Below are 11,667 nucleotides of genomic sequence, written 5' to 3' on the forward strand. Positions count from 1 at the left end.
GCTCTTACCCACTGAGCCATCTCTCCAGCCCTAGCTTGTTATTTCTAGAGCATTTAAAACTTGAGTTCTTGGTATTAGTGGATTCTTCCCCACAGGTTGAAAACAGCTGCTTTAGGGTCATCATTGTTCCGGTCGGTTGTTACACTGGACGGTAGGAGATACAGGATTGGTGGGGACTGCCAAGAGATGACTCTTGAGACTTTTTTACTTTTTTTTTCTTTTTTTCCTCTTCTTTCTGCTGCTTTGGGAGTTGGGGAGGTGGGGGGGGGGGCTCTGCATTCTTGACATTTTCAGTAATTTGAACTCTCCTTCCTGGCATTGGCATTCCCCTAATTTGTTGTAATTACAGTTGCAGTGGTTTAGGGAACAGCAAACCTCATTTTGTCTCTCCTGAAAGAGGTGAAGGTTCTCTGTACACCCAGCAGTTGTGTGCCAGTCAAATTTAACACTTGTTGCCTTTATTTTGTTGTAAAAGTCAATTTGTTTGCTCTGAGATGCGGTTTTCCTTTGACTGGGCTGGCCTCGAGTGCTTATTCTCTTGCCTTGAAGAGTGTACCACCATACCTAGTTCAGCACCTTGGATAAAGGAAAGACCATCCTTGTGTGCCATCCTTGCTCTCCTTGGTCCTTGGTGTGCAGCTTTGCTGAACATGAATCCAACCTTCTGTCTGTGGCAACTACTCACCTTCCCATTGCAGTGTCGCAGGCTCTCAGTCTTGAAGAGGGCCCACTGGACCTCCCTTTGAGGTTGCCTGCAGCCACACCTGGGTGTTCAGTATACAGCATTGTAACACTTACCACATTGTCCTGTGGAAAATACAAGTGTGCTCTTTGAAAGAAACAATTGTAGTTCCAGTGTCAAGCACATATTTAGATGTTAAATGTTAAAGAAATTCTGTATTTGTATACTTCTTCTTTCTTCTCTGTCTTTACATTCTCTCTCATTTCCTATCATTGTCTGTAGTGTGACAACTTTTAGTTGCCATTAGTGGGGTTGGTGAACCAGCCAGATCTGTGATGTGCTCTGTCTTTTTTTTCAAAGTTAATATTATTATTTTGAAATTAGAGATTGTGATGTTTCCATCTTTGTTTTTTGTGCTCAAGATTGCCTTGGCGCTTAGGATCTTGTGACTCCATAGGCATATAAGAACGTTGTCTAATCAGCGGGCACAGAATATCATTCACATTGTTTGTACTTTTTTCAGTTTTTGTCAATGTTTAATAGTTTTTAGCATGCAAGTAATTTACTCCTTGCTTAAATTTATATTTACTATCTTTTGATGTGGGGGGTGTTGATACTGTTACGAGCTTGTGAGATTGTTCTCATACTTTACATTTTGATTGCTTGTGAAATCTTACTGATATTTTATTTGTATGGTGATTTTATACCCTTTACTAAAGTGTTTGTTTCTAATAGTGTTTCAGTGGAGTCTTCATGGTTTTTTTTTAATATAAGATCAAGCTATCAGCACCTAGAGACATTTTAACCCCCCCCCCCCATTTAGATGCGCAGGAGAGCTGAGGGTGAATATCATAATACCTCATGTCATAGAAGAAAATGTTCAACTTCCCACTTTTGGAATTCTAACTCATCATGGCTGGTCTTTACTGTACTGAATTCCATTCCCCATACCCAGTCTATTGAGTTTATAAAAACTACTTTCTTTCACTTACTTACTTATTTGTGTAAGAATGCGTGTATGCCTTTGGGCTGTGCAATATGTGTAGACCTCAGAGGACGACTTTCAGGAGTCTGTTCTCCTACTATGTGGGTTCCTGTGACTCTAATCAGGTCACTGAGCCTGGCTGCAAGTGCCTTTTACTTATTGAATCATCTTGCAAAACAAGGTTTGTTGTACTGTGTTTGGGGAGGAGAGATTTAGTGCTGGAAGAAGGCAAAATTAACATTAGTTTTAAATGACACAGCACTTAGAGATATAAAGTGCAGTTTAAACCTCTTATGGGTTGTGACTGATGGAAGATAATCTGCTGCTCATCTTTGTCAACTTCCCCAAGTCTGAGTAGTTATTTCATCAAGTAACTGCTCACTGTGAGTTAAGATTGTGCTCTAAAGTAGATTGTAGGAGACTTCTGAACTAAAATGGTATTATCACAGCCTTTCGCTTAAGATACTGGAAATGAACATTGCTTGGTTGTTAGTTAACTTGATGGTGAGCTTGTGTCCTAAAGAAACTCACTCGCTGACAGTAGTGGTCCTATCTGTTAACATAGGATTTATTTATGATGTAGTTTAGTCGAAGAGATCTATTTATTTTTCAGGAAATATTTTTTAGTTTCTAAATGTGACTACCTCCTGACTACAGTGTTGAGCTTCTTATTGTGGAATATACAAAATTCACTTGGTTCCTTTTTTATTTTTTAGGTACGTTCTTCAGATGTGTCCTGGTCTGATACTAGGAGGACCCTCCGGAAAGACCACCGCTGGGAATCTGGGTCCTTGTTGGAAAGAGAGGAGAAAGAGAAACTTTTTAATGAACATATTGAAGCGCTTACCAAAAAGAAAAGAGAGCACTTTCGGCAGCTTCTGGACGAGACCTCTGCGGTGAGAGCCCCTGATTGTCCTGCCTTTCCTCCTCTAGACTCTTCATTTAGAGTTGATGGAAAATACTGATGTGATTTTTAGTGTTTTGTTAGACCTGTTATTTGAATTCTTAGGTTTTTATGACATTCTCTTCTGAGTTTTCTCCTCTGTTTAAACATGTCACGATGTTCTCCCTAGTCAGGACTTAGTTCTTTTTGCAGCTGCTTCTTTGGTGAATGCCCTTAGTTAGCTGTGAGTTATCGGCGGGGTCCCCTCTTTCCCCTCCATTTGCAGTGTGGTGCTGTAGCCCCTTATCTGGCAGGTTGTACACTTTGTCATCCAGGTTTTGTTCCTCTTTATTTGCTCTTTTTGGTGATGGTTTCTTCAGAAGTTATGATGTTTGCCCATGTAAATACAGGGTTTGCAGGTGATTGTCTTAGGCCACCTTGAAAGTATGGCCATGAAAATAACTTGTGGCAAGCCGCAAAAAAGAGATTGCATTAAGGCTGCTCCCTGCCCCTAACTAGTCCACTTACGCTTGGGCATTACAAGAGCTTGCAGGTCAGTGTGTAATATTATGTACCATATGTGCTGCAGTTTGACTCCCTGCATAGAAGGGAATGATACTTACGTTTTTTCTTCGCTTGTTTTTTCAAAGATTACCTTAACATCCACATGGAAAGAAGTGAAAAAAGTAATTAAGGAAGATCCTCGCTGCATTAAGTTCTCCTCCAGTGACAGGGTAAGGGTTTGTCCTGTTCCTGTGGAGCTTAGGCAGACGTGAGACTGTGTAGTGCTGGCTGTCCTCCTGATACGCCTCCGTCTGAGCCTGCAGAGTGCTGAGTACAGACGTGTGTGCTCTGCTATGCTTGGAAGTTTATGAGTATTCATAGGTGCATAATCATCACTAGTGGCTTGACCAACCAAGAAACTGGTCATTTTAAGTGTATTACATTAAAGTATATGAAATGTAGACCAGGATTTTAAGTACATTTCATTTGCTTGTTTTGTTTTTCAAGACAGAGTTTCTCTGTAAACGCCCTGGCTGTCCTTGGACTTGATTTGTAGACCAGACTAGCCTTGACCTCACAGATATCCACCTACCTGCCTTTCTAGCACTGGGATTAAAGGCATACATCACATGTCTGACTTCTAAATTGTGCTCCCTGTAGTAGTAAGGAAGTGATAATCTAAAGCTTAGAATTTCAGGGTGGGGTTGAATGAGACTATAGTCTGTTTCAGCTGGCGATTGGTCCTAAGCTATCAAAGCACCTTCCTATTAAGTCATGCGGGCAAAACAGTAAGAGGTCCTAAGTTCTTGAGGAGGAGACTTTAGAGTAGCAGAATCTCTTAACGCATGAGATGTTAAAAGTAGATTCCATTTCTTGCACCCTGACTTCTGTATAGGAAACAAATTTACTTAATATCTGATATATAGAATTATACCAAAAAAAAAAGCTTACTATAATCTGTTCTATCCCTTTGGCTTTTTTACTTGATATTTTGTTGAATTTTTAATGTGTGGACTACAGAATATGTATGGCTGGGAAAGAGTGATAGACTGATAGCTGAGACCCAGTCAGTTTCTAATTTACCCGACAACTGCTAGGGAATTGATAGCAAGGTGTGTGTAGTTAATACTAACAGTCATTAGCATTTCCTTACAGAAGCTAAATGCGCAGTATGTACGGACTTGCTTTGTATGTCCATACTCTGTGTCTTATTGTTCTTTGCTTGAAGTTAGATATTCTATAGGAAATAAGTGAGTGCCTGATCCTTAGTTTTTCATTCGTGCTTCCCTCCTGAGGACATAATGGAGACTGAAGGAGATGACCCTGTAGACCATTGAACAGTGGAGTACACATAGCAAGCTTTCATATTCAGCTAGAATATTTCATATTCTTACTTTTCCTTAAAGATGTACTTTGCATGTTATACACTACAGTAAGTTTTACAGAAAGGACATATCCTTGCCTTCTGTTTTATTACAGGACTCAATGTTTTGCAATGTTAATAAAGAAGTTGTTTTAGTTTGTGGGCTTCCCTTTTAATCTTACTTTTCCCATCTCTGCAGAAAAAACAAAGGGAGTTTGAAGAATACATCAGAGACAAATACATCACTGCCAAAGCTGACTTCAGGACACTTTTGAAAGAGACCAAATTCATCACATACAGGTAGGTGCAGTCCGGTGTCCCACTGGCAGCTGCTGTCTCCTAGCCTGTACTCTAATGGCCAGAGCATACTTTTCACTCACACACATGTTGACAGTGTTAATTTTAGGAGTCAGAAGATGCCAGCTTTCCTCATGGGGAGATACAGGCCATTTCCTTTTTTTTTTAAAGAAAGGGCCCAGATGTCAATTCTCATTTTGTGTTATGTATATCCAGTTTTTAAAATACACTTTTATTTTTACTTCACTGCTTTTTTTTTCTTTTTTGAGGACCCTCAACTCTTTAAGAATTGTAATTCACAAAGAGACTTTAAATTAATTCTTCACTATAACAACTTACCTTTGCCTCCTCTGAAGACTGCTGAGTGGGGTTAGACCATGAATGCCTGAATTCATCTTCTTAAGGCAGAAACATAATTTTCCTCCAACAGGAAAGGAGTTGCTGGATACACTTATTTTTTAAAAAGATTAAAAAGCAGAGCCTTTAAAAAAGGTTTTGGTGTTGCACACCCAGAGGTCCATCACCACTAGTAACCTTTCACCGGGAAAACATTTTGGCATGGCCTACAGTCTGTGTGCAGGAGACCAGTTAGGCTTCATGCGCCAGCATTTCCTCCTTTAAAAGACAGCTTTGAGGAAGGAAGAAGGAAGGAAGGGTGTGCTCGGGAGGATAGATAGTGCTGAGGGTGTGCTTCGTAGGTGTTTTGTCATTTGGATTTTTGGTCAGGATCCTTAATGTTTTGCATCAGCTTGGGCTTTTAAATTAGATGTGAAGTAAGACTTCTTTCTACATTTTTATAGTTAATTTAGTGAAAGATGTGAAAGTGAAAGCTTGTGAAAGATGCTGGGATTGGCAGCCCCGCAGACTGAAGTCCTCTGTTCATCCACAGAACAGGTACAGCACGGGCAAGACTTACCTACCCACCCTCAGCCCTGATCTGGAGGGACCACCAGTAGGGGCGGGAGGGTAATTCAGCTTCTGAGGCCCTTTCACTCCCTGGAGTCTTTGCTGAGGCGATTTACAAAGGTGACTGCTGCAGTGAAATTTTTCTTTAAAAAAGTGGAAACACAATTAGGAGCTAGATGGACATTTCCGGCTCATTTCTGCAAGGCCAGCGAACAGCAGTCAGTAATTCTTGTGCTTTTTTTCTTATTTCAGATCCAAAAAGTTAATCCAAGAATCTGACCAGCACCTGAAAGATGTAGAGAAGATCTTGCAGAATGACAAGCGGTACCTAGTGCTGGACTGTGTGCCCGAGGAGAGGAGGAAACTAATTGTGGCCTACGTGGATGACCTGGATCGCCGCGGCCCGCCCCCTCCTCCCACAGCATCTGAGCCCACCAGACGATCAACAAAATAGTTCTCAACACCCTGCTTGCATGAGCCAAACTTTCAGGTTTTTACATATGTGCATTGGTCAGCCTATTGCAAAACCACCTGGCGAACAGAAGGAGAAGCGGTCGTGGGCGGTCTCGGGACAGAACCCTTTGAAAATAGTTAACGCTTTTCTTTGTGTGGCATGACTGACATACATACTCAAATATAGGCTGTCTCTAGTAAATTTAAAATCTCGAAGCTAAAAATCATCCTTTTATAAGGTGTGGAAGCCAGTGACTTGGTGATGTTCTTTTACTAGCAGTGTTACTCAGCAAGACAGGAGAATTTGTGGTAGGAGCTTGGAAACACCACAGACTCCAGGAAAACTGAAGTTGGAGTTGGTTTTTGATTTTGTTTTTTTAAGCGGGTAAAAGAGAAAACACTGAATTGAATTCTTCCAGAGACTATGATTATTACAATGGACATACTTTTACCTTTGTCTCTAAAGAGCAGATTAGTTGTATTTGTTCATGTATGTGCTTTGATTCTCCCCTCTGGAGTTATAGGCCAAGTCTTGTTTACCCCAGGAGAAGATGTATTTAGTAATTTCTTCTCAGGTATGAACCACATTCATAACTAACATGTTGGCCAGAGTGGAATCCTGGTTTAAACATTCTTTATTCTCCACTGAATGATCTCTACCAATATTCTCAATTAGACAACAAAATTCCCTTTCTGGGTGTTCCTGTAAACTACTCCTGTTTGAATGTTTGAACTTTTGTTTCTAAAAAGTTTAATTTTAAGATGTTTGAATGTTGAATTTATGTATTTGAACTACAATAAACCAACCCTTTTATATATGTGGATTGTAAATGATTATTGTTACACAATATATTTTTTAAAAACTCTTAGACCCGTTTTTTATTTTTTGTTTGTTTGCTTGCTTGCTTGGGTCATTGGTTTTTTGTTTTGTTTTGTTTTGAGAAAAGCATGTGATATTTGAGACAACAAATCTTAGAATATAGTTTTTAAAGGCTTGACTATAATACTGTATTTCTAATATAAGAAACAAGAAATTTTGTAGAAAGCCTATTCTCCCTTTCTTTTGTGTGCCTGTGTGTGTGTGTGTGTGTATGTTTATATGTGTGTATAGTCAGAGTCTTTTAATTCTACCTGTTAATTAATAGCAAGAATATTGTAGTTCTTTGTCTTTCTAGCATATCAAAGATTTGTGCCTTTTGAACGTCCTTTCTACCTGTCATATGTCACGCCATGAACTTACCTCTGACACTTAGCCAAGTTTTTCTGGCTTTACACCCCTCCCCAGTGCCTGGGGTGTGAGTGTATATAAATCCTATGTTGTTCTCACAGGTTGCCCTTAGCAAAGTGCCACATAATAAGTAAGGCGTGTGGGAAGATCCCAGTGTTAGTTATCTTCCCCATTGTCTCCCACCCTTTATGATGGCCACAGAGTCTAGAAAGAGGAATACCAACTGACCTGTATTCGTTACCTATAACATTCATATCCATACTACTTATTAGTATAAACCTATCATAGAAATTACATGACATGTTCAAGACTGGTATTAATGGAGCAGACTAGGGTTGAAAGTGTGAAAATTGTAAACATTATTTGTATCTTCCCACCCACACTTAGAAATTTACTTTTATAAAGGAGTCAAATTGGAAGCTTTCTGACCTCCCTAAAGCGTTTCATTATTCTGAGTTCCACATGGCAGCGTCTCCGTGCTCTTGGCATCCTGCCATAGTAGAAAAGAGTGCAGGAATTGGAGCTCTCCTTCCCACTCTGACATCAGTTGGCTGTGTGGGATTTTTCATAGGAGTGCGTCAACTTTCCCCGTGCAGATTTTTAAGGAGATTGATGAGATCAGGACTCTCGTGCTCTTAATGAATGATTCATTTTAATATGTTGTTCCAATATCTGCAGTTTACCCAGAAATCTGGGACATTGTCATCTGGCCACCTCATAAAGCCCTCTTGTTCTGTGTGATGGTTTGGAGATGATAATTCCAGACACAAGCAGGATTAAGTGTCTAATCAGAAATAAAGCATTGCTCTTACTTCTTTATGTCATAGACTGGAAGCTTACACCTCATGTAACTGGATTCAACAAAGCAGTTATTTTGGATTCTTGGGCTAAACTATTTGAATGTGAGATCTTCAAATGCAATTTCTAGCAAAGCAAGTGAAAAAGAAGACAGCCTTTTTTTAAAAAAAAATGATAATGCTATGATCTTTTATAGTAAAATAATGCCAAGACGGAACATTATAAATGGCGGTTCTTTGTACGGCACAGAATATTCTGCATTTCTTCATTGTTTTGCATTTTTCTTAGCTGAGCAGTGGAAATTCCCAGAATACCATTAACAAGCAATTAAGAATCACGCGCGCGTGTGTGTGTGTGTGTGTGTGTGTGTGTGTGTGTGTGTGTGTGAGATGCCTTTTATGTTCAGAGGGGAGAGAAATGCGTGGTCACACTTTACTGGGTGTGCTGCATTCTGCTGTCAAGTTTTCCACATCTAGGAACTCAGAATGCTTTTACCTACTGCTGCTTGCTCCGCATTGTCCTTGTGATCATTGTGTACTCACCTAAATCCCGAGTCAGCTGTCTGCTGGCGTTTCTCTTTGTTGTGTGCGTGCTTTTCCACATTTTGTTATGCTCGATTGCTTTACACTGGTAATATTTTAAAGTTGAGGGTTCCAAGTTTGATGATACTTAAGAAAAGCCCCCAGCATTCTCCTGTATGCTTGCCTTTAATCAGTGGTTAATAGCTGTATCATTAGCTTCCACTTATAGTCTTGAGAGAACAGAGATCAAGGAGAACACATTTCAGTTTGTAGAAAAATACTCTGATTTTGGAAGACAAGGGATGTTTGACAGTTCTCCATTACAATAGATAATGTCATGTTAGGTTGTTAATGTTCTCAGACGTTGAATAAAAAGCCCATTCGGGTGGATTTTTAAGGACTGAGACAGCTTTTATACTGTTAGGTAAGACTTGGACTCAAACTTGGGCCCCATGTAGCCATGCTTTGAAATTAGTGCAGAATAGAAGAAAGCATTCATTTTATTTTGTGAATTTTACTCAGGAAAATTATATGAACTTTTTGTCAATTAACATTTATTAAGCAAGTGAAGAGACTTTACAAGTGAAATTTACAGTTTTAAAAAGCCAAAGGAGATACAGATTTTGAGCTATGCTTAGGTGAAATATAACTTGCTGGTACATTGAGGGTAGCAGCTTCAGGAAGAGACAGAGTACATTGGCTCAGTCTGATAAACTACTCCAGCCACTGCAGAACAGGGCTAGATTTAAGGGATACCCTGGGGGAAAGCCACTGTGAGCCCTCTAATCACTGAAAGTTTTCTTAGCGCTTCGATTGATTTCTTTAGACAGACTTTAGTTCTGAAGCGTAATTACTACATGCCTTTCTACTTACCAGATTCTATAGTTTGAAAGCAGAAATCTTTGCAATTTCTAATGGCAATTTCCTTCACCAATATTGCTAAGCAGTGGTACAAGTAAACACAGTAACGACAATTTGCTTTTCTTTGAAACTCAAGTCTGTTAATTGCAGCCCTCTGTCTCTTGGCCTTCGTGTTCCCAGGGTACAGGGTCATTGTCTTGTGCTGAAGGGACAGCATCCCTCTCGTGCCAAAACTGCTCCACGTCAGGGAGGATGGGAGCCACCACCTTATCAGATTTCTCTTTGCTGTCGTCAGGAGAGCCGCGTCCGTCTGTGTCTCGAATGCATGTTTGGGTCTCTGGAGATGGAGCCTTACCGGGAAGGGCCTCTGTGTTTCCAGCAGGCGCCTCCTGAACCTCTGAAGTAACTGCTGGCTTTCTGGTTATCATCCATTTCCACATGCCTTTCAAGCCTGCCTTGAACTCTTCAGACATAACTAGAAAAATGAGAGGGTTTGCTGTGGAGGTGAAAAACATGAGAACTTGAGACAGGGCTATGAAACCCTGTGGTGGCATCGGCCCTCCAGCCTTCACATGCCATACCCACAGCCAGGCTACCCACTCTGGGAGCCACAGAAGAGCAGAGATGATTGCAGTGCTTAGCAGCATCACTGTGAGTTGCTTTGAACGCATCTGGTCTCTCAGATTTCGAGTTTTCGTATATCGCTTTTTACATTGGTCATAAGCTCGCCAGAAATAAAAGCCAGCCAGAAGTAAAGGAAGGCAGAACACCAGCAGAGGGTAGAGCTTACCGAACATGGACATGAATTCTTCTGCCACAGCTGGCACATCCACAAGGCACATTTCCACACCTGCGTGACGTCTGGTGGTGCTAAAGAGCCATTCTGGCAGGGGAAGCAGGCTGGCTACAACCCAGATGGCCGCCAGCACTGACCAGATGGTGAGGCTGTGGATACTCACTTGCTTGGCTGGGTCACTTGCATACGCGAAGCATGCTTTGGCTACCACAACAAATGTCAAGCTCTTGGCTGCCATGCACACATGGGTGAACCAGTCAGAGGACTTGCAGATGAACCAGCCGAGATCCCAAACGCCCTTGGAGTATGCTGTAGCTCGGACAGGTGCAGAGAAGAGCAAGAGAGAGAAGTCAGCCAGGCTGAGATTCAGAATCAGGGAGTGGATCGTGGATGGCTTTCTTTTCCAAACGACATGAAGGAGAATGCCAATCACACACAGGTTTCCCACGAGGCCCACCAGGCACACAGCCATCAAGAGAGATGGAATGATGGTCCTCCAGTCCTTGGAGTCAGACGGCAGGTAGCCTCCTGCAAAGTGGAGGCGAGCAAACGACTCGTTCATATTGCTGGAATTGGCATCGGCAAACCCAGCTGTCAGCATTGCCTTTCCCATCCAGCTCCTCCCTGCAGATGTTAGCTTCTTGTTTAGGTTGATCTCTCTCACTCTCTCTCTGGCTCTTAAAAAAAAAAAAAAATCCTCTGTCGTCATCCACACTGAAGACACCTCTGGACCCTCCCTTTGCTGGTTGACTGACAGTGGGAAATTGGCTGCTGAGCCTTTTTGCTGTTCACAGTACCTGTAAGTGCACGGAATGACAGGCAGCAGGAGTGTATTGCTATGACTCATTAGCAAGTCTAATACTTTGTACCAGCCCCATAAAGTGATAGATAACACATTCCCATAAATGATAAATGAGGAGAAACAGGTCAGTAGGGATGCTCCCCTGGTGTGAGGGTAGGCAGGGGAGGGGAGGATCGGTTTCAGTTATCCTTAAACTCTTGAATGGATTGCTAAGGACAGACCGGTCTAATTCAGTAGACTACAGCTAATTCAAGTCCTTTCAATTTTTATATGCATCAGAATCTCCTCATAGCTTAATGTATAGACGAGGCTCAAGAGTCTGTTCTCTTAAGTTCTCATGGGGTGCTGCTGTTGCTGCTACTGGGAGACCACACTTTAAGAACCAGTGCTCTCTCTGTCCTCTTCTTTTTGCAGACAGGAGCATTCCTCTTCCCAACCCTCACTAACACATCAGTTCCATGAACAACTGGCTGATCGTGAGCACAGCTGGATAGTGAAAAGGTTGGAAGAGTAAAATCCATAAGATCCAAATATGGATGACTTGAGTTTTTTGTAAAATTTCTCGAGGTACTTTCGGAACTCTGAACT

At 41.3% G+C, this 11,667-nt stretch overlaps 2 protein-coding genes across 4 annotated transcripts in view; one reads left to right on the forward strand and one right to left on the reverse strand.

Moving 5' to 3' along the window:
- Tcerg1 (transcription elongation regulator 1) overlaps positions 1 to 6,891 on the forward strand; it is a 61,605-nt gene extending 54,714 nt beyond the window's left edge. For 2 of the 3 annotated variants that reach the window (XM_021150562.1, XM_021150563.1), the window contains 4 exons: positions 2,384 to 2,563; positions 3,201 to 3,284; positions 4,617 to 4,717; positions 5,873 to 6,891. In XM_021150562.1, coding sequence (XP_021006221.1) covers positions 2,384 to 2,563; positions 3,201 to 3,284; positions 4,617 to 4,717; positions 5,873 to 6,074 — 567 coding nt within the window. In that variant the 3' untranslated portion in view covers positions 6,075 to 6,891. Of the gene's footprint in view, positions 1 to 2,383; positions 2,564 to 3,200; positions 3,285 to 4,616; positions 4,718 to 5,514; positions 5,609 to 5,872 lie in introns of all 3 variants that reach the window. The other variant, XR_002376977.2, reaches the window with a different exon arrangement.
- Positions 6,892 to 9,147: 2,256 nt separating this feature from the next.
- Gpr151 (G protein-coupled receptor 151) lies at positions 9,148 to 11,000 on the reverse strand. The gene has a single exon (XM_021151108.2). It carries the CDS (start codon positions 10,984 to 10,986, stop codon positions 9,622 to 9,624), a length of 1,365 nt encoding a protein of 454 aa, XP_021006767.2. The 5' UTR covers positions 10,987 to 11,000; the 3' UTR covers positions 9,148 to 9,621.
- Between the last annotated feature and the right edge of the window lie 667 nt (positions 11,001 to 11,667).

Source organism: Mus caroli, chromosome 18, assembly GCF_900094665.2.
Source record: "Mus caroli chromosome 18, CAROLI_EIJ_v1.1, whole genome shotgun sequence".
Classification (NCBI taxonomy): domain Eukaryota; kingdom Metazoa; phylum Chordata; class Mammalia; order Rodentia; family Muridae; genus Mus; species Mus caroli.

What these genes read in the sequence shown, in the direction of transcription:
- Gpr151 (XM_021151108.2), bottom strand. Translation starts at nt 10,986, where the DNA reads ATGACGACAGAGGATTTTTTTTTTTTTTTAAGAGCCAGAGAGAGAGTG.